The sequence below is a fragment of the Pteropus vampyrus genome, unplaced genomic scaffold (genome assembly GCF_000151845.1).
Source record: "Pteropus vampyrus isolate Shadow unplaced genomic scaffold, Pvam_2.0 Scaffold42, whole genome shotgun sequence".
Lineage (NCBI taxonomy): Eukaryota > Metazoa > Chordata > Mammalia > Chiroptera > Pteropodidae > Pteropus > Pteropus vampyrus.
This window is the reverse complement of record NW_011888823.1, coordinates 7,177,934-7,203,266: the sequence shown is the minus strand read 5'-3', so window position 1 is coordinate 7,203,266 and position 25,333 is coordinate 7,177,934. Positions and strand designations below refer to the sequence as shown.

General features: G+C 34.1%; 1 protein-coding gene and 1 pseudogene across 1 annotated transcript in view; both read left to right on the top strand.

The window, feature by feature from the left end:
* SPAG16 (sperm associated antigen 16) overlaps positions 1-25,333 on the top strand; it is a 755,650-nt gene that overhangs the window by 439,750 nt on the left and 290,567 nt on the right. Inside the window, exon 13 of the mRNA XM_011358649.2 lies at positions 11,914-12,040. Within this exon, the coding sequence (XP_011356951.1) occupies positions 11,914-12,040 (127 nt within the window). The remainder of the gene's footprint in view (positions 1-11,913; positions 12,041-25,333) is intronic.
* On the top strand, positions 17,471-17,589 carry LOC111738699 (annotated as a pseudogene).

Genomic DNA, 25,333 nt, shown 5'->3' with positions numbered 1-25,333 from the left:
AAATTTTGCCCTCCACATTACAGTTACAATATAAAGGAAATGAAATGGATATACTTTGTTTAAAGATATCAATGGAGCAAAAGTATTTTCATAATCAGGAAAGATGTAAACACAGACAATTAATTTGATCATACAGTTTAAGGGGTATTACAAGGTCCTTTGTGACCCAGAATTTCTGTTTTCCTACCAGCTTACTATCTAGTTAGTTTATTTTCTTATGTGGAGTAAGACTCCTATAATTAGAATAATTTTTCTTGGAAGAAGAATGAAGAAATAGCTTTATTGTGGTTTTCATATGGTATTTATTATGATATTTAGAAGGTAACTATTAAATATACTCTCTGGCGGAATGGACCCAACAGAAATGAGAAGGGAGATGCTAGTTTAAAGGAAGCCTTCTCATGCATCCTTCTCATTTCATTAACGTGGTTTAATTTATTAAATTAGCTAGATGCTCACCAAAGCCTGACTTAAGAATTACGAGGTGAAAAAGCTAAGTGTATATATGTGTTGGAAACAGCAGCACAGACCCTTAGGGAATTGGTGAGCAGCATGGGCTATTGTCAGCTGGGTTTACCTGGAGGAAGAGCCCAGGGGAGGCTTCAAGGAAGCATAAGGGTGTCAGAAAAGCGGATTCAGGGTTTGAGAGGATCATGGAGGTACTAATGTTGTAGCATAGAAAAGACTGATTTCACCCCTTTGACTTCCCTCTCCCCCTGCCATGAATAATGTATATGAAATTACTTTTAATTATGTGATGAATATATTTATAACCACTTAGTATGACTCTCTGCCCACAAATCAGGTGTGGAAGAAATATATATATATTCTTTTTTTTTTTTTTTTTCTACAAGTCAAGATAATTTGGACTTGAGTCTCTTTCTCAGACGTCTAGCTGGAAATTCTAATAGGAATTCTCAATGCATTCCTCCCCTAGGATTGTGCCAATGATCTAGGGCCTTTTCCCCACTAATCATTAGGAGCCTTTCCTAGTCATTTGTTATCACCTTAGTGCTCAGTGTCTCAGCTTAATGCCCATGTCTGTTACCTTAGCATCATACATAGACTATTTTGGACAAAGGGTGAGATTTGGGCCTGGGACTAAGTCCCCCATAAGAACACTGTGTTCTTTCCTTCTAGGATCTGGCCACTTTTTCTAGGCACTGCAATGAGTGGTACAAAACTCCTTCTCACAGAGTCTGAGAAGTTTCCACATATCCTTGCCACTTCAAGGAAATCTCTCTCACTCTTTCTCCTTGTCTTTAAAAGCTCCCCAGCAGCTCCCCAGCAGCTTTCTCCTTGTCTTTAAAAGCTCCCCAGCAGCTATCTCTCCCCAGAGATAACTAGCTTGAGCTTGGAGTTTTACAAGAGATGAGAAATACATTTGTCCTCATGTAGTTTCTGCTGTCTATTCATCTAACATTCCAGGGTCAAGGGATTACACAGGCCGTCTCTTCACAATGAGAGATTAGGGGGAAAACACCAGGAGTATAATGTGGATCAATATTTCAACAAATTATACTGTCATAGAACAATAGCCACACCGGTAATAAAGAAATTCATTCCAAAATACAATTTTAAAACAAATACCGAATGGCTAACTTCTGACAAAGAGTTTAGTCTGATGTTTGCATCATTCATGGAACTGTTTCAGAAACATGAAAATTAAATCATATTTAAGACATTATATTTAATGTATTATACTTATTGAAAATAATAAAATTATACAAAATCAAGACCATTGGGAAAATCTGGAATGTAGGACCACTGCACTCAGTATAAAGAGATGCTGAATCAAGACAGGAATAAAGCCACTGAATGTCTCACTTCAAATGATAATGAGAGTAAAGTAATGAGGAAGCTCTTCCACCAAAGCTATTCCCAAGCTACTTATCCTTTCTATTTTTGACTTCTTAAAAAATGTTTTTTATATATTTGTATTCTTGTTTGGTGGGTGGAAAACTCTGGGGTCTGGAAAAAAATGAGGGAATAAACAGGAAAGTTGGATTGATTGGGGGAAAATGACATGTATTTAAACTGTGTTTACCTTGTCCAGTATTTTCATTTCTAAGGAGAACATTCATAAAGAAATGTGTCCTGACTTAGGAAGTTCAAGCTGGGTTTAATTGCATTCCTTCTAGAGATTCACGTAACCCCTGCCAATGATCCCCATCTTTTATTCTTGCTTTCAGTTGTTACAGAATTTATTAAAGAATAAGGAGGGAAGGAAATAGGAAGGCACACCAGGGACAGACGAATGAGAGAGTACAGACAGTTCCATACCATTTATCTTGAGATGCTGAAAATGACTCTATCTGAAATATTACTATAAGACTTTTTTTTTTTTTTCCAACTCAGAAGGGTTAGATGTATATAGCAGAAAGAGAGAGACAATGGGGAACTAAGATTTCAAATAAAAACTTTCATTTCACCGTTTTGCATCAGTTCACTCTGGGCAGATGATGGCAGCAGCAATGGGATAAGTAAAGTTGTAAGGACCGTTGTATACTAGACATGCTGTGGCAGAACCGAAGGCCCCTGATAGGCTTAAAATATTTTCCAACATTTTCTTTAGCCATGGTTCTGTTCTTATTCAAACATTTTAAAATGCTCATTTTTACTGACATTTTAAAGCAACAATAGAAAAATGGGGCCACGGATTGATACCATCAAGGATTGTGACATAGGATTTATTCATTTAATTCTTTTAAGAAGGTTTCATTCCTTGGAGAAAGCTTGCGAATTAAGATTAGAAGTTGAAGCTGACAGTATTCTACTTTTAGATGAGTAGATTAAAAACAAAAAACAAAAAATTAAAATATCGGCACTTTCTACAGTTCCTTTAGGGGGAATTAATTATTGGATCATTTGTGTTATTCATACAATTTTTTTCTTTTTTAAGTGAATTGAAATCCACATAAAGCTCAGTAAGTGCATTTTTTAAACAATATACTCAGTATTTTAATATAGAGTCCAAAGGGAAGGATATTGGATTGAGGGTTAGGAATTGGGAAGTAATGGTGTCTTGAGGGCTTGTATAACTCTAGGCAGGGCTGATGGGTGGGAGGATACAAGAACAAAAATAATCAAGCAAATTTCACCTCGTGATTGGTGCTACAAAGGAAACAAACGGGATATGACAGATGGAGCTGTGGCTCCATTTAGTTGTCCACCTCTTTATGGTTAAAAGACAGAATTTTTTTTTTTTTGTTAAGTTTATTGGGGTAACATTGGTTAATACAATTATAATTTTCTGGTGTACATTATAATTTGACATCCATATATTCTAATGTGTGATTATCACCTAAATTCCAATTTCCTTCAGCTACCATATATTTGATCCCCTTTACCCACTTCAACCTCTCCCTACACCCGTTATTTCACCCTCATTACCCAGTCTACCTCTCCCCTCCTTGCTCACCCTCTACCCTCTGGTAACCACTAGTCTATAGTCCATGTCCATGAGTCTCTGTTTGTCCTGTCCATTTGTTTCTTTTAGGTTTACCCCACATATAAGTGATATCATGTGATTTTCTACTTTTTCAGTCTGGCTTATTTTACTTAGCATGATTATCTCAAGTTCCATTCATGTTGTCGCAAATGGCAGTATTTCATCTCTTCTTATGACTGAGTAATATTACATTGTATATATGTGCCACAGTTTCTTTAGCCAGTCATCTATCATAGGACACTTCGGTTGCTTCCATGTCCTGGCCACTGTAAATAATGCTGCTATGAACATCGTTGTGTAAATATCTTTTCGGATATGGGTTTTCAAGAAAAGACTGAATTTTGAATGAAAGCTCTGAGCATGAGGGAGTACCCAGATTGAAATCTCTTTTTTTCCAGCAACCCAGTCCCTGGATAATCTGAGGATTTTCCCCCTCATTTTAGCTCTGCTTTCTCTCCTTTCTGCTTTGCTTGCTGGGCTCCTTACTCTCCTAGAACCAAGCTACTATGGCAACAGATCTTGCCTTATGTCATTAACTTTTCCCACTCCTGAGATCTGGTTTCTGACTAAAATCTTTTTCAGGGAGTTGACATAGAAAGGAAAAGAGATATAAGATTTAAATGTGTCAGTGCAGCTTCTTGTGAGCATATTATATTAAAATCTTTTGTAGAAAGAAAATTGAATAGAATATTTCAGAAGTGGTTTTTTTTTTGGATTTAAAGAACTTAATGATACATCTATTGATCAATTTACAGTTAACAATGAAGTTGATTACAGTTATCTTTAAAGTTAATTTATCTCCTATTTTGTTAAAGCTTTATTTTCAAGAAAGATGTTTTGACCCTGTTATTTTCGTATGTAAAAAATAAGGCATTAAATGGTTACTCGATGATTTTTAAATCATAGAATTTTTAGAATCAAAAGTTTTTTCAAAAACTCATCTAACTGCAGAACATAAAAAGCAGCACCATATGATTGAAGCATATGAGCTTTCACTCTTTTTTTTACTCAGGTCTGAGGTTCAGGCAAATGAGGGATTGGCTTTCATCATTTCACATCATAAGGCACAGGTTCTAAAGCATAGGTAACCATTTTATTTAGTCTATTAACTTCAGAAACTCAGACGATGAGAGTAAACTCAGCAATGTGACATTTCACTTCTATCACTTTCTTTCCTTTATAATAATAATCAGGGAAATAATATTTTACATCAGTTTAGTAGATACAAAATTACCTAGAAGATATGGATGGCAGATAGCAAACCTATGCTCTGAAGGTAAAAGAAGAGTTGGGATATTAGTAAAGAAATAGTTTGCTATTGTATTCTTACAAACTGAGGCACACTTATTATGAGTCACTGTATCAAATATGCTGGGTTAAAAAATAAATAAAGAGAACAAAATAAAATAAGGGATGCAAAGGAAACTCTAGTTGATATGTGACAGGAGTGATCAGATGATAACTGTGATTTTTAAAGAAATCTTAAATTTGAAAGGTAAGTAAATTCAGTCTAAGGATATTACCATCAGGCAGTGGTGTGCTTGTAAACCCACTCTCAGAAAAATAAAACCCTGATGTTTAGTGTTTGCCAATTTCTATGGTATAAAGTCTTTTACCATGACAAATTTCTAATCGCCCAGGCGAAGTCACTTAATATGGAATTGAGGAGAGGTGTGTACCATTGTCTTATAAATCAGTATGAACTGACTACAGTGTACCACAATGTCAGACACCATAACATTCATTTCACCTAAATTTAAAAATGTTTCTAATTCATAAAAATCTATTTGGTACTGGGGGAAGCTGGGCTAACCTAAATTAATTTTCTAGATAATGAATGTTTTACCTCAAGCATTGAAATATTTTAAATAGTATTATTTCTTAAAGAAAATCTCTATGAAATATGTTGCATTCTTCTGCCTGCAAAGCATAATTTCATCAATGATTTGATGACCCAAAGTATTCAGCTGACATTGTATTGTACTGTGCAATGAAGAAAATAGTGTAGATAGTGGTTAAAAGTCCATGGTCATATGCCAACTGTTTGGGCAAAAAACACTGCCTTCATCATTAACTACTTGTGTAATACTAAGCCAGTTACCTTGATTCTGTATATAATTTTTTTTTAATCTGTAAACTGGAAAAATTATAAGTGTATTTGGTTCTTGTTATTTAAGGTAGTTATGTTTTATAAAGAAACTGCAAATACTCACTTGGTGAATACAAAATCATTGTTCATAAGAGAAACACAGGACTGGTTTCCTGTAAGCTCGTTCATCAGTTGATCAATACATGAATTTGTTTTTTGTGTATATTCCTGTTTAAAAACACCCTACTTAATACATATTGTTGGTTAATTAACATGAACTCACAGCCAACAGCACTATAGCTCATGCATGAACAAAGCTTATCTAACACACATATTTTATCCAAAAGTCACATAAGCTTCTTGCTCTTAGGAGCACTAGACGACACTACACCTGAGGCCATTTTAAATAGCAAAATCACTGAAATCAACACCAAAAGCACAAAAATGTGAAAAATGTGGCGCTAAATAGACGACAAAAAGGACACTGGTTATAGTACGAGACTTGAAACAAGAGGGCAGAACTTCACCTAGTTTGACCTCAGCAGAGAATGAGTGACTCATGTGACTCTGATATTTTGCAACACTGTACATGCCCGCATCTGGGAATGACTACAAAAGCATGGATTTGGGGATTATAAATGAATGTTAGCAAGTAGGCAATTCACATCTATGGAATCTGCAAATAATGGGGGCCAAGTGTAATTCAAGGGGTTGCTAATGTAGCAGCTTAAACTACAACGTTAAATGTAGGGACCGTTGAAGTATAAAGAGTGATTTTCTTTTGCCTTTATTAATTTGCCCCAGGTTGCCATTTCAGTATTTGGTCTTTCTGTTTCATTTTTTTATTTTTTCTGTTTCCCAGTTTACTTCAATTAACTGCTAAACTTCCACTTTTTCTCACTGTTATCAGTGTGCACCCCTCCAACCTCCTAAGCCCTCCCTGCCCCACGCTCTTTGCAAAAACTATTCCATTGACTATTTAACAAGTCTGAGTGAGGACTTGAGGGTACTCTCAATGAGTCCTCAGCTCTATTACAGTTATTTTATTTACTTACCTTCTGCTTTGATTCCCAACATCCTGGCTGTGTTCCAGGTATTTGAGGTTACCAGGAATCCGCCCTTTACGTACGCGGAGATTGATTACCATTTGGGGATTACGTAATGCTCAGACTGTATGTTTATTGTCAAGGGTTTTGACCAAGAACTTTTCTTCCTTGTGTGGAAGCTGTGACATATTCCTGATCCTACCCAGGTGAGACAGTCAGACCACATCTATTATTTCACAACAGATTATGGTGAACTTTAAGACAGGGTTTGTGGCAGAATCCCTGGTAGAATTTATTTAAATATGACTTCTTCCACTAAACGTTCAATTGAATTCCATGGTAACACACACATAAAATAAACTATTGCATGTTAAAGGCTTTATATTATCTGTGGTGATACAAAATAAAAGACTCTCGTCAATATTTTATTAATCCTTGAAGTCAAAATTTGGGTGTTACTTGAGGACTTTGCCTTGCTGAGGTGAAAATTCTGGAGGGTTTTTAAAATAGCTTAGGGGTAAACTTGAAAAATAAACCATGGATTAGGTGGAATCCCTCACTGAATTTGGGGTTATGAATTACAATATAAGGATTTAAATGGGTTTCACTTATGTATATATTAGATTCTTAGATTTAGATTTTTCATAAAGAATTTTTATTTTAGATGAATCCCATAATAAATTTTATCATTTTACACTTGCTCAATTATATAAATATTCTTTAAAATTCAGGTCTTATTGTGCTTAGTAAGATAATGAATTCCAATTTGCTTTTTCAAAACAGGGATCGTTTTGGTCCTTTTCTGTGTATTTATTTAAAAATACATTGCTTTTGCCTTTTTGTAAGTGCTTTATAATTCTATTAACCAAATTTTGTTTATCTGTAAATTCATAAAGCCAGAAATTTTAAAGATATAATTTAACATCTAATATTAATAGTGTTAAAACAAACACATTAAAAATAAAAATAAAAAATAAAACCCCTAAAATCAAATGCCTTACAAAGGAAAACTATGTGTTATAATGGTGTCCTCTTATGAGTTAACATATGTATGGAAAATACATTTTAAATGAAAATGTAACTGTTCTAGAAAAATAGATAGCTTTGTTTTACAGTAAATTGAAAGTTCAGAGAAATATCTATCATTCAGTTACTAGAATAATAAATTAAATCAAGGGGGCAAGGAAAGAGAATAGAGGAGACAAAGGGAAATAAAGGAAAAGCAGGAGATGCGTTAAGAAAAGACCTATGGCTTTAGTGAACCACTCCCTGCAAAAATGATAGGAAAACAGCAGACAGGGCGACAGAGAGAAAATTGCATCAGGCTTCAGTGTTTATGTTTTTGATGGAAATGTACAAATCATTTCCATTCCTTACAGTGCTGTCATGCTCCATCACTTTAGTCCATTTTCACCTTGCAAAGGAATTCTGAATGGGGCTTCTTTCTCTGGCAGCTAATTAATCTCTCACAAGCCTGCTCTTGCAGCTTGTCTTCCTGGCATGCCCCACACCTTAAGCTAGCGACTCCTGAGCAGATTTCTTTCCCCTTGTGCTGTTCTTTCTTCCCTTAAGCTATACGAAGTCCCATCTTTTCCCTCGCATTTGGGAAGCTATGTGAGCTTTAATATATCATCAAGAAATTGCTTCCTCTACTTCACCACCATAAATAAATATACTCCCAAAAAAATGAATTGGGTTTTAATGACAACAGACAAAGTCCGAGTATTAATTGTGGATGTGCACCATTTTTTGCTAATATTGCTTAAAATATGTAAAGACACGTTACTAGATTATACATTTTCTGTGTATTTGTATTTGCTAGATCTTCCTTGTTGTCAAATAGATATAATACTGTTGTATTTGCCTTAAAAGTACTACCAAATTTTGCAAATAGACCTTTTTAGTTTACTGGCAAATACTGTATATAAATAAATTTTTAAGGTAAGATTATAATTCTTTATAGGTTGAAATGCTTCAATTAAAACAAAATAAAAATCATATTTAGGCTCGTTCTACTTAATAAATACAGCCTTTTACAAGTTACCACTAATCAACTACTAACAAAAAGTAATGCTTAATTTTGTCAGAGTTGGAACTATATTTCAATACTATCTCATAGGTTAGAAATATTAACCATACTTTAATATTTTCATGATGCTGTTCTGTTGACTGAAAAATAATATCTACTAGGTGTTTCGCCACCACAAGGATTTATTCAGGAAAAAGAAAGGGTTGCAACCAAGAGCATGCAGACATGACAAGCCATGTGCAACTCTGGTTTGCATGCCAAGATGAAGGGGTATTTATATAAGGTAAAGGAATTTAATGGAGGGGGAAGGTGGAATTATAGAGCTTTATTATAAACATAGAGTTATTCCTTATGGTTATTGAGTGTAGGGTTCTTGAAATTATGCAGAGCTGAGAACTTCCATAAGCCCTAGCTCCTCCCATAGACCCTTCCAACTGATTAGGTTTGCTTTAATTTCCAGTTTGTCTTTATCAGTTCACATATATCTTTCTTTTTTAATGCAATTATGTGTATTGCTTTTATCTTCTTCTCTCACTTGTTTTTGTTAGATCTTTTGTGGATTTTCTTAATCTTTATGTTTTCTTTTCTTTTTATTTCCTTTTAATTAATTGTAAAACACCTCCCATCAGCTATGTACTGCATGCTTTTAGAAAGCAGAAGACATATATGTTAATGGAATAGCTATTCCAAATATTAAAGCTTCTCTGTCCATCCGTAAAGATGCATGAAACTTGACTTATGCATGTACGAGAAATATACTTGATAAGAGAATAGGATCACTACGAATATTCAATTATTCACAGAAATATATGTATATATGTTACATTTTCTACCTCTTCACATATGTAGTAATTATTTTAAAAATTATATACTTTTTTAAGTATATGTTAAGTATATGTTATTAATGGCATATTGTAGGGAATCTGTATTAGGTGGTCTTCCTATAAAAGATAATGAATTCTGTTTTAGCAATCAGTTTAATTATAGGCAAATCTCTTTTTCCCTTTACACTTTGCTTTATTCTTTGGTAAGACAAATCTACTTTGATTTTGAACTTAGTTCATACACTTGACCCTTACTTCTACAGTAGGGCCTTTCTGCAGTCCCAGCCGAAAGTCTGAGGTGCTCAGTGAGTTATCTTCATTCTAGTTAGGATTGAAGTCCAATGTCTTCCAGCAGTGCCTGGTCTCTGGTATCACTGTTCATTTCACAGCCGCAGAGCAAGAAATCTCTTCTAGATCTTATGGAATTTTACTTTGTAGAAATGCCATCTAGACCTTGGCCAACAATTCACAGTGAATCCCCACACAAACCACTGCCATTCCCAGTGCAGCTCCCTTTTCTCAGGTACCCTACACTGCAAATTCCAGGCATGTCAGCATCCCAGACTTCTCAGTGCCCCTTGGATCAGTGAGGCTTTGGTTCTACCAGGGTTCTACCACTATAGCCGATAGCAGGAAATGCTTCTAAGCAGAAAGACAAGGAGGTCATGGAGCTTACATTTTTTTCCTTCACTCAAGGATTACCATATTGTGCTGTGTTTCATTCAGTGCCAGAAAACAGTTCCTTTATATAATTTGTGTAATTTTGTAATCATTTATGTTAGGAGGAGCAGTACAGTAATGGTTATTCTATTGTGGTTAGAAGCAGAAATCTTAACAAGACAGTTTTTATTGTTAGATAAAGGAAATAAGGAAGATCGACAGGGGTGAGACAGGGGGAGGGCAGTAAGGGATTAAGAGCACTTACAGTTATTATAGCGCTGGTGGCTCAAGGAATTTTTCAAAAAGCTACAACTATACTTTAAAATACAAAACAATGGAGGAGAGACGAACTGCAGGGATCAAGTCAGTCACACACTTGGTGAGACGTCTTTGTGGAAGACAACAAATGGTTAGAAATTAGTGGTAACCTAAGTGCGGTTTCCCTCCTTTCGCCATTAATCTTTAGCAAATAGCTGTCCCCATACAAAGGTAAGTCATAATAAAAAGGAACCAGAACTGATGAAGAACTGCAGAAAGGGAAGAATAAGTGAATATAAACCTAATTCCACTGAAGAACATACAGTGCATAAGAAATTACCTAAGTAATGTTATGAATAATTCAGACAAAAAGTGAACTATATAGATGCTTAACCAATGTACTATATACTTGAAACTAATTTAAATAAATAAATTTTTAAAAAACAGGAAAAAAATTGATTACATATTGAAATGATAAGATTTTGGATATATTGGGTTAAATAAAACAAATTATAAAAATTAAAAAGTACTGTACCAATTACAGTTTAACTAAATGGTTATCAGAAATGTATTTATATTGACTTATCTGTTCACAACATTATTCATTACCCTACTTCTCTACTCTTTCTCTATTTTTAAAATATATTTATAAATAAAGTTAATTAGAAGCAATCAAAAATTACCAATGAGGAGTGTAACCGCTCTCTGTATACACTGTTCCATCAGGAAAGAGCCCTTATATAAAATGGAAAAAGGCAAAAACACAGTTGTCTTCCCTTCTCAGTTATTTCTAAATGTTTAGATCAGTGGTTCTCAAACTTCAGCCTGCATCAGAATCACATGGAAAACTTATTAAATAAAACACAGATTGTTGGGCCTCAACCCCAGAGTTTCTGATTCGGTGGGTTTAGGATGAGTCTTGAGAATTTGTATTTTGACATGTTCCCAAGTGATGCCTATGCTGCTGGCCTGAGTAAAACCCTTTGAGAATCATTGGTTTAGATTTTCATCCCTAAAGGCAAATTATAATCACCAAGAGGAGATGTTAATTCACACTAATGCTCAGACTTCATCTCAGACCAATTGAAATAGAATGTCTGGCGCTTGAGGCTAAATATGGGCCAAATGTATCTTAGGGGGTTGTAATAAGCAGCCAAAGCTAAGGAAAAAAAGAGAGAAACAGAATGACTGAAAGAAGTTTATTGGATCTTAACGCATTCATGAAGTGTTTTCTTTTCTCAGCATATTCCTTTATTAGATAGGAACAATCTCGATGTTGTCTTTCATAATGAGGAACAAATGAGATAGTATAAAGATGGTTTGCCAAGTGACATTATAATTTAAAGGTAATTTAAATTTAGTCAATTTTTGCTACTAAATTTATATATAAGGTAGTCATAGAATTTTCCTTTTATAATGGTCTTATACATTTTTACCATTTATAAAATGACTTTAGGCTTTAGATATTTAAATGATCTTTATTAGCATTGTATAGACATAGGAAACATTTAGGTGCTAACTCCCAATTCTTTAGCTCTTAATTTCTCCCTCTACAGTGAAAGATGCAGATGTACTTTGTATGGACATAAAGATTCCGTGAACAGCATTGAGTTTTTTCCCTGTTCCAACACTCTTCTCACAAGTTCTGCAGATAAGTCTCTATCTGTATGGGACGCAAGAACGGTAAGCATTTCGTTGACAGCTTTTCCAGGTTTTAATAAGCCTAGTCACTCTAGTTACTCTTTAGGTAGTGGGTACAACTTATAAAGTAATTGTGCAAGGGCAGGTAGGATAAACGAATGGTAGTAAGTTTTTATTTACAAGATCCTGTCAATGTACTCTTATCTATCCTGCCTCCTGAATGTAAGGACTATGAAAATAATAACTTTATTAAGCATTAATTTAATAATTTACTGAAATAGAAGCCCTGTTGGTGCAGTGGATATGAAAGGGAAACTCACAATGCCTCTCCTTAAGTGTAATTAGGTAAGGAAGGAGAGAAAAGAGATTATTTTGATACAGCGAAGTATGTGTTAAAATGGAAGAATATACAAGGTACAGGGGAAAAGCAAGAAAGAGAACCCTCATCTGCTTGGAAAAGTATGGATGGCTTCCAAAGCCATGAGGAGTGAGGCTTCAATGGCATATTCTGGGAGCAATGATATGTGTGAATAGAGTTTGAGGAAGAAGGGAAAAACTACAGGCAGGAGTTTACAGATGAACAAGGACAAGATTATGAAGTATCTGGTTGAAGCTTTATACTGCTTTGGAGGGGAACATAACGATTTGCTTTTTAGAAAGATTGATGGTAAGATAAGGAAATCAGTCTCCTTGAGGAGGCTAATACAGCAAGTAAAGGACAGGTGAGAATTTGAACTAAGAGATTATGAAACTAGAGAGCACTGAATGGGTTAAAGATAGGAGGTTTAACTATTAGAATCCGAAGTGATCATAGGTGGATTGTGGGAGGAGACGGGATTTAGGGTGACCTGTCCCCGTTTGTCTAGGATTGAGGGTTTTCCTGGGTCATGGGATTTTCAGTGCTGAAACTTGACAGTCCTGGATTATTGTGGCTTCTAGAGTGATTTCGATGTGAAGAAATGGAAGCCGAATGTGGGAAATGTATTTTCAAACAGTTTGGCTGTAAAGGTGAAGAAGAGAACGGCTGTAGCTCTAGGGTCAAAGAAAGTCTCCTCCCTTGTTCAGATAAGAGACAACATGTTTATTTGGTTAGGGATAAGAGCAGGGATAGAGAAAGAGTTTGAAGATACAGGAAAGAGAAGAAATAATAGGCTTATAGAGCACAGATTTTAGAAATTTCAGGAATGCCAAGATACGCAAAGCAGGGTTCATGTATTCATTCCTAGCAACGGTAGATGAGAATAATAAAGAAAACTAGGATTTCAGGAGACTCTACAAAAAGGATGAAATAGTCATAGTATCAAGTTCCTGGGTCAGTGAAGATAATGCAAGTTGTAATTTGCCTCGTTTATCTTCTCATATATATGATTGACATTAATAAAGGAATATGATGATGACATAGTGATGGTATAAACAGGTGAACAGGGACACAGGATCAGTATGCGGGGGTGGGGGGCAGGGCTATTTAGTCCTCTGAGGCAAATTTATTTAGGATGAATAGAGAACAAGAAGTCTTCAGATTCACATTTTATAGAAAATGCTAATAATAGAGGTTCAAGTGCCTTAGATGCCAACTTCACATGTTGCTGAGCTTCTGAGGAAGCAGAAATGAAGGGGGCATTGTGGAAAAAGCATGTCAGATGTTACTTAAGAGTAAAATCAGAATGATTAGGTGTGGGGTACAAAGGTCCCACAACCTCCTCCTTGTTTTAAAATAACAGGCCCTAATGCAGTGGAGTTCATTTCCGCTAATGGAGCATCAATGGAAAAGCAAGGTTTCAATGCATTTAGTCCAAATACTTAGATGTGAAGTGCATATAAAAGCAATTGGTAAAGGAAAACCCATAGAGAAAATATTAATTTAGCAGTGACCTAAATTTGATGTTCATTTTCTCTTGATTTCGGTTTTTCCTTGTCTCTCAAAGTGCTATAACTGAGTGTTCTCATGTGAAAAGCTGAACCACTAATGCTTGGAAGTAAAACTGCTCTTATTAAGAGAAGTTGCCTCTCATATATCGGCCTTAAATGCATGGAGTTATTTATTGACGGTGACCTTCCTACCTGATATTGCAAGCTCTCTGTGTACTGTTTTTATTTTCTAAGAGCAGGAGAAAAGAGGGATTCAGCACTGCACAGGGCCTTTAGCATATAGTAGCATAGCATATGGGTTGAATGAATGTGCATCAAAGGGTTGTACATCCCAAAAGAATTAATCGATGTAAATATATAGAATTGGTTTAATGGCAAATTAAATTTTATATTATTAACATTACTATTATAATATTATTGATATGTATGCTAATTTTATATTCATTAATACTAGGAAAAGATCTCTAAAATATTTTGGTATAAATTAAATGTTATTCATAAATAATGATAATTGCATCAATGACCAGAAATAAAGTTGATTTAATTTGTTTATTTTCTGAAAATATTTTCAAATCAGTTGGTAAAAATATATATTTAAATTGGTATCTATGTAATATAGAATTCGTATGTAAAACAAAGGAATATTCACTTAAGTTCTTAATAATTAGACATTGCAAGGTATTAACTAAAATATTCCTATAAAATTCTATAAATAATGTATCACAACAACTCTACAATCAACAGAGTAATTTCACTAAAGTTACCTTAGGTACTTCTGGTGATTTTGTTGTAGATTTACCTCATTTATGTAAGACACAAGACAAAGCTTTGAAATAAGCATATTTTTAAAAATTCATATTACAGTTTTTTGAAAGGTACGTATTATATGTTGTTTATATAATATGAAATTATTAAGTCCTTTATATCCCAGTGGTTCATGAAGGAGTTAAAAATAAAATAATCTTCACAGTTGAGATATTGAAAAGAGTAACCAGGAGAGCTATAGTTCTATGTAACAGTAAAAACTGCACAACATGTCGATATGAATGATATTATTCGATTTGTGACATTAATTATAACCATAGTATGCTGATCTTTATAACTTTAAGTTACATTAATTCCTTAATAAATGATAAGCTGTCAAGTTACACTAAAGTCTGAACCTAAAAGGAAATGAAGGACTTTTTTCTCTTCTTAGTAAAGCAAGAACAAGTACATTTTGTCACCTTAATGTGACCAGTTAGTATTGAAACAACCTCTAAAATATTTTTTGATGAAACATGAAAATGACCAGTGGATTATATTCCTATAAATTAGTTTTAAACTTCTTTCTCCCATTCCCAAACATATACTAGTCTTAAATCATTAACCTAACCTAACAGCTTATTGTCAAAGATGATGAGTGTGCAGACCTCTCAGTCAGTCACTAAGTCAACTGGACAGATCAGCTCTGAATTTTGTGAGAGATGAAGAGAGGGATATAAATCTCTATAATTACCAAATGGAGGTTATTAAATAGCTTGCAGTTTGGAAACTCATGAAATCACTCTATTTTATAAGACTACATGTAGAGTATTTTTCCTCAAAGTTATGAAACAATATAATCATTTTATTAAAATTGAAAAATAAGATTGTAATATTGCCAGAAAATATAATAATATAGGACATTTAATGGAAACTTATAATGCCCTCTCAAAAAACGAGAAGAAAAATCCCAACGTACATCAGTGATTTGGAAGCCCATTTAAAATAAACGCAATGAGATTATTAGTCATTCAAAAGTCCAATGAAAATGTTAAGGCTTTTGATATGTTTTAAAAAAAGAGTGTGCTCAAAGTACAGTAAAACATAGAATAGGATGAGTAATACATCTGTGAGTTGTTCAGAGCTGGGTTAGCAATGGTCAAAGTTGCTGACATTTTGTCTCTTGTGATGAATCAGACACAGAGAGTTCATGGCCTGAACTGCCTTTGGTGGCTGTGTCTTGCTCCCTAGACTAACGGTAGGCTCTTGTCCAATATACGGTGTTGTCCTGACATAGCCTTAGCCAAAATCCAGTCACTCATCACTGTGAGTTCCTATAAAGTGGAGAAACTAAGAACTCACCAAAAAAGTTAAACTCTTGGGTTCTACCCGGTGCTTTCGCCATTGTTGGCCCCGTAGTTCAACTTGTACCTTGCAGAGGCTTATTGTTTTCTCAAGGTGAGATCTGGTGGACTTCCAGAGGAGCCTGGCATTATTCAAAAGCCGGAATGTGGAAACAAGGGCAAAGCTTGTATCTTCTCTCTCTAGGTTTTATCCCTCAGCCACGCTCAATTTAGTAATAATTGCTGAAGCTCTTTGAGCCAGGCAATATTCTGGCTTCTGGATTGTTGACTGTGACAGAGTTCCTTCCCTCTGAGCAAATCGTCTATTGAGGAGCAGACATAAAGATAAATTATCTTAAAATAATGTAGTAATTGTTATATACTCGGTATAAATATGCCTTTGGCTTTTTGTGCCAAAGCTTACTCTTCCAAGAGGTGATTTTATGGTTAACACTTATTTAATACCTACTACGTGCCATTGCTTAACTATAACATCTGTGTAATGCTTACTGGAATTATCAGTGTTATCTATATTAGGAATTGGAAAAGCAAAGACTTAGAAGAGTAAAATAAGTTGCCCAAGATTGGCCAACTGGCCAGTGACAGAATCAGGAAGCAAGCCAACCCTCCAACCTCAATTTTATATTGTTATTTTGTGGCCTCCAATTTTTTGTGGCTTCTCACTGCAAAATCAGAATAGTGTTAAAATGACATTTCAGTGAAAAAAAAAGATTATTCAATATGCTTATATTTTCAAAAATTTTTAACACTGTAATTAAATAATTCACATGTTGGATCTATGCTTGTATTTAGCAATTGTCAGAGCTGCAAATGGTCCCTTGCAAAGATATAGAAATCTAAAGGGAAAAGTGTATCATGGTCTGTAGCTATCAGTTAGATACTGGATCGTCAAATGCATCCCAATTATGCAAAGACATTTTTGTTGAAATTTTCCTAGGCATTTCTTTCATCCTATGGTTGATCTGTTGGTCTTGTAAACCATTCAGAAGTTTTCAAATATTTTAAAACAAAGTAGAAAATTCTGTCCCTACATTTTTTAAAGAGTCTGATTCAAGAGTTTTTAAAGGTGATTGCCTTTACATAGGTTTGGCAGAGAAAATACTTTCAAACAACTGTTATCAAATGTTCCATAGAGCAAATTTCTTTTAAAACTGGTTCCTTTTTTGTTTACTGTTAAAATGTCACCTTTACTTTGATGGGATGATTAACTGTATTATTATTTTCAAAAATATCTGCTTATAGCACATGGTTGACAAATGTTTGTCATCAAATAAAATGTCAACAAATTAGGATTACTTGTGTTTTGGGGGATAAAAAGCATAACTCATCTTTAAGGTCAACTTTCCAAAAAGTGCTTTGCTAAACTATAATAGTGAAATTCTGCGGTGGTATGAAACATTTTCTTGGTTACTCTCTGATTTAATACAAAAGATTGTGAAGGTTATAATCATCAAAGGACTAGTTTGCATAAAATTAACCATCTTGAAAATATCCAATTTATGGCCATGCTACCCTGAACAAGCCCAATCCTGTCTGATCTCAGAAGCTAAGCAGGGTCAGGTGTGTTTAGTACTTGGATGGGAGACCACCTAAGAAGACCAGGTGCTGTAGGCATAAAGCAACAACAATAAAAAAAGAAAATATTTAGTCTTTCAAATTGCAATAATACATTGCAATACTTGAAAAAATCCTCACTACCTTGTTTTCCAGATATTGTGATGCAGCTTGCTTTGGAGATCTTGATTCAATGACCTGTATATTGCACATACCCTATGCAAACACTTACTCTCCCTCACTAAGTAAATGTCAGCTACTATCAGTTATTAAACACACTTAAGCCCTAACTATGTGAAATTAACCAATATATACAATGATCTTTTGAAAACTTTCCCTTTTGCTATTTCTTCTACCTCACACACCTTTTCTGCCTACAACTTGTGAGTTTGCTTCTATTCTTAAAGACTTATATCACCTTCCCTAAATGCTCTCCATGTTTGCACTTCTAGATTAGACATCCCAAGAGGCAACCAAGAAAACTTTGTACCACATGGAATTTTACTGATTTTTTAATAAAATATTTAAAATATTGAACTTGATAAATGATTTTTTTTTTTCACAAAAAGACAAGCCTTACCAACTTGGTAAATAACTTTTCATGTGTAATAACTAACAGCTTCAATACTGTGGTATAAGCAGATGTGTTTGAAAAATAAATGTACTTAATTGTTTCTATACAATCCTGGGCTTATATCCCATATTAACTTATATTTATATCAGACATTAAAGCACAGTAATGGTGTACAGCCATTCTATCTAGATTCAAAATCAAATGCTGGTGCTTATGAGTAGTGTAGTCTTGGCACGAATTGTCTAAAATCTTTGTATTTCAATTTCCTCATTTGTAAAATGCAAATAGTAGTAGTAGTACCTATGTAAGAGTGCAATACAATGAAATGATTAATCATATAAAGTGCTGAGAAAATTGATACATATAAGAATGTATTTTGTAGCAGCTACCATATCACATTAGAGTTGTTTGCCTACTAATATTTTGTCTGTCATGAAACTCTGAGCTTTCCTCTCTAATTTCATAATGGTTGGCATAATAGCTGCTCAATAGATGTTGAAGAAAGGAAGGGAGGGAGGAAGGGAGAGACCCTAAATCGGATGTTTTCCTTTTTATGTAGAAAAGCATTTTATCTGAGAAAATCCGCTGTTCCTAAAAATTAAAAATAAATATTTTTAATATGCAGTAAAATGATCATATATTAAATAAATCAATTCAATGTAAGATTTCAAAACATTGTTATTTAACACATAAAATGTTGCATTTCTTTATATATCTCATAGACACCACAAAATCTCTGCACATGTATCACAAATACCATCATTCTTTTCTTCTTATCCTTTGCAATTAATATAAGTAGTATTACAGTTGCCAGCGATGGAAAGACTAGATTTTTGTATCTGGGTATGTCAGGCTTTGAAAAAAATGTAATATTTCGATGACATCAAAATCTATGTTCTTTTACTGCTATTTACTATCTCTATTTTAACATGACATTAAATAAAATCTGATTGTCAAAATGCATTTGTAAGCATCTGCCATGACACTGGGTTTGATGCTGTTCTGAATAAAATAGAAACCCTCTATGTCTAAATCAACTTCAACACCTTGCCTCCTTTATCATAATTATGTTCTTAGGGAAGAGTAAAGATTAATGTATGGCAAAACATGATTATTTAGTTTAAAATCCATAGATTTCACCTTTTCAGATGTGGTAGAATCTAGGTCTAGTCTCTTGGCAGAGTAAATATTGGGACCTATTTGAATTGAACATGATATAGGATCATTGTGTAAGAATACTGAGGATACCCATGATAGAATGTTTGACCAAATGGAAACCCCAGTGCATTGTCTTCAGCCTTTTCTGCCTTGAGTATAGTATAGGTAATATATAGACTTTAAAATCAGATAGAAGAAAGTTTGAATACAGATACAGGTTTTTTTGCTTCCTAATTGTGTGTAGTAAGGCATGATATTTAATATCTGTAAAGTTCAGCATTCTCTTTTTAAATGGAAATAATTAAATCACAGTGTTAACACTGGGAGTATGTATTTACAAGTCAAAAAAGAAGTTATTTATCCTTTTAATGGTAGCTGAGAATGCTAGTGGCAAGTCTTTTAATGATGTGTAGCTCTGTCTCTTTAGGGTTAAATGACACTTAGTGAAATTGAACAATTCCATTGTAGATAGCTTCACCCAGTGTTTCGTCTGTTGCTGTCACTTTAAAGAACTCAGTGACCGTAATTCATTGCATCAATTTGCAGTTCCAATTTCCATATAAGTGTTTATTTGACCTATATTGCTTGTAGTCCCCTAATTTTAGTTCAGCATATAGAAATTATTTAGGAATAATCTTGTCACTTGTTATTTATTCTTTTATACATTCAACCCATTAATGCTTCAATAGTTGTGACTTGGCAACACTTTAAGATAGTCTTAACTTTGAATTCATTGTGGCATTATATGTTAATTATAATCTTTAGATACCAGTGACAAAACTAGAAATTAAGTACAGCATTTTTGGCAAGAGTTTCTGACATCCCTTGGTGGTTTTTATCAGTGTGAGGTAAAACTCCATCTCTTGTTATGTAGCTCCATAGCACCAGAAAATTATTAATTAAAATACATTTCAAATGGATAATTATGAATACTCCATATACTCATTTTTTCACCATTAATTATAGTCAAGCCTTTTATTCAATAAAGGAAACATTGAAAAAGAAGACAAGCTGCCTTGTGTATTGTATACTCATTATATAGCAGAGTCCCTGGATTCTTACTTAGTAAACTGAAGTAAAATCAGACACACATTTGTGGCAATTTTGTGTTTAAAGGCAAAAAAAAAATCTCAATTTTAGTCATACAAAAAAATGAAATTATAAATTGGTGTAAAAGATACAGAAATGAATGTATTGTTTTGACTACCTAGTATCTAATAAATATTCTCATTTGGGGGGAAAACCAACAATATCCATATGAAACTTGGTGGGAGACAGGCTGAAAAGGTATGGGGTTTTTTTTTTGTTTGCTAGTTTTGTTAGTTAGTTGGTTTGTTTTTACCATTTCTGGGAACTTAGTATAGGGGCATGCTTACCTAGAACTGTGAACTGGAGGGAGTATAACACAAAGACAGAAGATCAGGCAGAAATTATTCGTGATTATGGTGTTATTAAACTAAAATTTACCAAAGGTAGTGTCCTGATGAGACAGTTCCTATTAGGGATTTGACAATGTTTGCTCTTACTTAGTTTTCATGGGTTATTGGATTTTTTCCCCAAACCTTCTAAAAAGATTTTTTTATTTTTTTGGTAGGAGATAATAGCTAGCAAATATTTTATTGGATATACACTCCCATTCTCATTGTCAGTGTACCATAATGCATTAGAATTAAGTATTCTGATGTAGCATTGTTCACTTGGACAATCTCTTACTAATGGATGTTTATACTATTTATTATGTATTTGATGCTCTAAATCAGACTACAGAAAACATCCTTGTAGGTGCCTTTTTTTATACCTGTCGATTCATTTTATTGAGATACATTTATAGATTTTTAAAAGGCACTTAAATAAATCATTTTTACAAAGGCTCTATAAAATGTTGATCATACCTATTTATGTATTCCCTCAAGCATTTCAGTAGTGTGCCCATTTTCCCACACTTAGACTTTCTTGTCACTTAGTTTTTGTCAATTAGATAAATTAAAATTATCTTATCTATCTTTTAATATAGAATTATATAATTATTAATATTTTTGAAATGTTTTATATATTCTTTAAGCATACCTTTGATATGCATGCTACTATTAACATTAGATTTTATGTAACCTTTAATCAACATTTAAGTTATTTGACATAGAGTTTTGGACAATTTTTTAAAAACTTAGTTTGGTTAACTGATTTATTTTTTAAAATTCAAACTATTTGAATGTTTTCATTAAATTTCAGTTACTTTATTTTTTCTCTTTCTCTTGGGAAATTAGTGCTTCTCGAAATTTATTATGATTCTTTTAATGATATAAATCATGATTGTTTTCTTTTAGTTCACTAATTATATATATTTTGACAAATAGATACATATAATTTGTTATATATATAAAATATATATAATTATATATTATATATGTGATATTATATATAAAATTTATATATATATATATATTTGTTTTAATATTAGCCTCCAGTTTCCCTACTTTCTTCTCAGTTGTTTTCTGTGATTTGCCGCATCTGTCGGTGGTTGGATGACAGTGTGAGATCTGGGGAAGCTAGCACACTACTGTATTTAAATCATTCTATTTCAATTCTCAGATTACAACAAACTAGTGATGTCTTTGCCATATTTTCTATATCCTCTGGGATTTGCCATATCTGACTGTAGGAAAATAGTGGTGAGTTTGAGAGGAACATAAAATAGAATGTGAAGTATGGAATGCCAGAGAGAGAATTAGTATATTATATATCTTGCCTCAGCTCATGGGATTTGAGCCACACTGCTGTCAATGTGCTAGTTCACAGAGGCCACAAGACTTGGGGTCAGTGGGCAGATGGTGGGGCATGTAGAAAATGTTTTCTCTGCCTTTTCATAATCAATCACTACTCCATGAAGCTAAACTATAACTTGTCATGTGCTAGTGCCTGAAAAAGATTCTCAGTTCAGCAAAATGAACAATTAGGTTGTTTATTAGTATTTTAATGTTTTTGCATGCTTTGTCTCTTTCTGTATCTTTGTAGATATTACATATATCCTGATAATCCTGGCACAATTTTATATCAAGTGCCTTAAACCAAGATTTTAAATTTAACGTGCATGTCATAAAATTTAAATATGTTAATGAAATTTATATATTATTTAATATTAATCTACCACTGAATATAATTTAATCAATAAACATGTGAGCATTGAATGCCTAATATGTAGTAGGCACTATTCTAAGTTCTATAGATATAATAATTTTTTTAAAAAGACAAAAAATAAAAATCCTTGCCTTTGGGGAGATTTTTGTCAAGAAAGACAAATGAAAAAATAAATTAGATGAATAATATGTTAGACGAAATATGTTATGTTATAGAGGAAAACAATCAAGGAAATAAGAGAAAAAGCGTTTGGTGAGGAAGAAGGACACTTCAATTGTAATTAAGATAAAATTTGAAATTTGAACAAAGGCCTAAAGAAGATTTGGGAGGGAACCCTTTAAGTATCTGGGGGAAGAGTATTTCAGAGGGAAAAAATACAACTATAAAATCTGTAGGGTAGGAGCGTGACCAGTGTGTGTTTGAGGAATAGACAGGGAGTAAGGAGTGGATGAGTGAAGGGAAGAGCAGTAGGAAAATATAAAATGAGGCCAGAGAGGAGTTGGTGGGTAGGAAGAATGGGAGCAAGTTCCATAGTCTTGTAGGTCATTTTGATGACTTTGCCCTTTCCTGAGGTCATGTTGTAAGATATTGGAGAGTTCTGAGCAAAGAAATGACTACCTTTTATGAGTCCAAAGTTTAGAACGAGGGGAAACAATGGTGGAAGAAGAAAAATCAAGTGTAGCTATTGTAACCCATTTATGCAAGCGATGACAGTGGCTTGATTGGAATGAGAGCAGAGAGGAGATGGTTAAAGAGAAGAAAAGCCAAACACACACACACACACACACACACACACACACACACACACACACGAAGAAGGAAAGAATATGGAGACAAGTACATTAACGGGCAGGGGCTTGGAAGATGTGGAATTGCCCCACAAACAAGACTCACTCAATCTTAACTAGAAGCCCTTACCTACTAACCTGACTTTCAAAAGGAAGCAGATTACTCAGTCACACAGAAAGGTAAAACAAAAGTAAAACACACATAAGTTTAAGACATTTATTTTTATTATTTTGGAGTCATGTATTGACCTTGAAAATAATCATTGTTAATTTGTGTATTCTTTTATATGTATTACATAAAGAAATGCTGGTGTTTTGGTGCCATATTAATGAATTAGAGTTCATCTGAAATTAAATAAATAAAGCACAGATATCTACTTATGACTTATACCTTTTGAGTGAATGCAACCTTATAAGTGTTCACTGTAACAGCTCTGTGTTCAGAGATAATGCATATAATCTGGGTCAGCCACGAAAATAAAGCTAGGAGACTATAGCAGATGCTGTCGATACCTCGCCCCATAGCCTTGTGTCTACCTGCAGCCTTGCTGGACAGGTCCCAGGGCCATCATCAACTTCCCACCTCAAGGGTTCACATCTGCATCTCTCAGAGATTTCCTTCCCTAGGAGTTTTCTTAGATGCCACGATTTACTAGGCTTGAGTGGAGAAAGTTAATGCCTTTGGAGACAGATGGAAGACAGGGATAAATAGTTTACCATCCCTGTCCCCGAGTTGGACAATTGTGAAATATATTTTATATGGTTCCAATAGGGTCCTCAGTGGGTCCTAGTCCTAGCTGCTCATAGTGTGCCCATAGCACATCCCTTGTTGGCTTTTACTCTTCTTTGTCTCACTTTTCTCACTCCCTTGCATGTCCTCCTGGGTTCACCTCCCAAATAAATGACCTTGAAAGTATTTCTTTCCAGATATGTTTTAGGAGGGTTCCACACAAAGCCATGCAAAGACCCTTGAATCAAGTCGCTCATGTCTGCTTGACAAAGAAAAAGGTCCAAGAATGTTCCTAGGAATTAGGCAAAGGTGATGAATGGCCCTTTTGGTCTTATTCTACCCTTCTTTGCCTTTATGACTCCCACTTTGTCTAGCATTACAAAAACAAAAGATTTTAAAGAGCTTCAGAGCTCCTTATGCTCTCCTACCAAATGTACTGTTAGTGTAAGCATGTATTTTACAAATGGTGAATCTGGTGCTGCTTTCTTAATTAATCATTTTTGTCAATAGTCACAAGCGAACCCAGCCTTGAAATGCAGAATGAATAATAGGAAGCTGACAATGTATGAGCATACTGAGGAGATATAATGATCATTTATATCAGTAACATAGAAGCAGGAATACAGCTGCTTGGAGTCTCAGCCAGTTTAGAGGGAAAAGGGAGACTTTGCCAAAAACGCTGTATTTGTACCAATCTAGAGTAAATCTAGGGAGAATTTAAAGTGTGATAGTCATCTAGAAGGCACAATCAGATTCACAGTTTGAATTCTGGGAAAATCACATGTTGTAAGCCCTTAGTAAAGATCAAATCCTGAGAATATAAGAAAATGAATTTAGAAAAGACAAAAATAAAGTTAAACCCCTAATTCTGTGTTTATTTTTGATGTTAATGTCCTTTGAACGTATAATAAGGGTTTCTGGTTTGAGAAAGTTGAGATATAAGGACTGTGGATGAGTAAATATTCTGAGTGGTCCTTTTTTTAACTTCTTCTGGCATAATGTAAGCCTCAGGAACAGAAATATCCATGATGCAGATACCTTTTTGCTGTTATATGAAAAATCAGAAAAAAATACTACTTGTTTAGAGACCTGAGAAATTATTAACAGAGAGAACATTCCTGTGCCACAAAAATATTTTCAGGTAATTCAGGCAATAGAGAAAGACATGAAATGGGACTCAGAAGTCAAAGGCCCTGTGTCATTTTCCTGCAATGATAAGAAAAGTGAAATGTTTTTGATCAAAACAGCGTGAACCAAATTAAGGTAAATTATGTAACAATTAATAAACTTGTAAAATAGGTGAAATATGCAGGAAATGTATGGTCATGTGTTTTCCCCATGATTAGTGCTAAACAGATTAATTTCACAAAATAAACATTTTTGGAGTGTCAGTACTCTGATGAGTATGTAGGTGTGAGC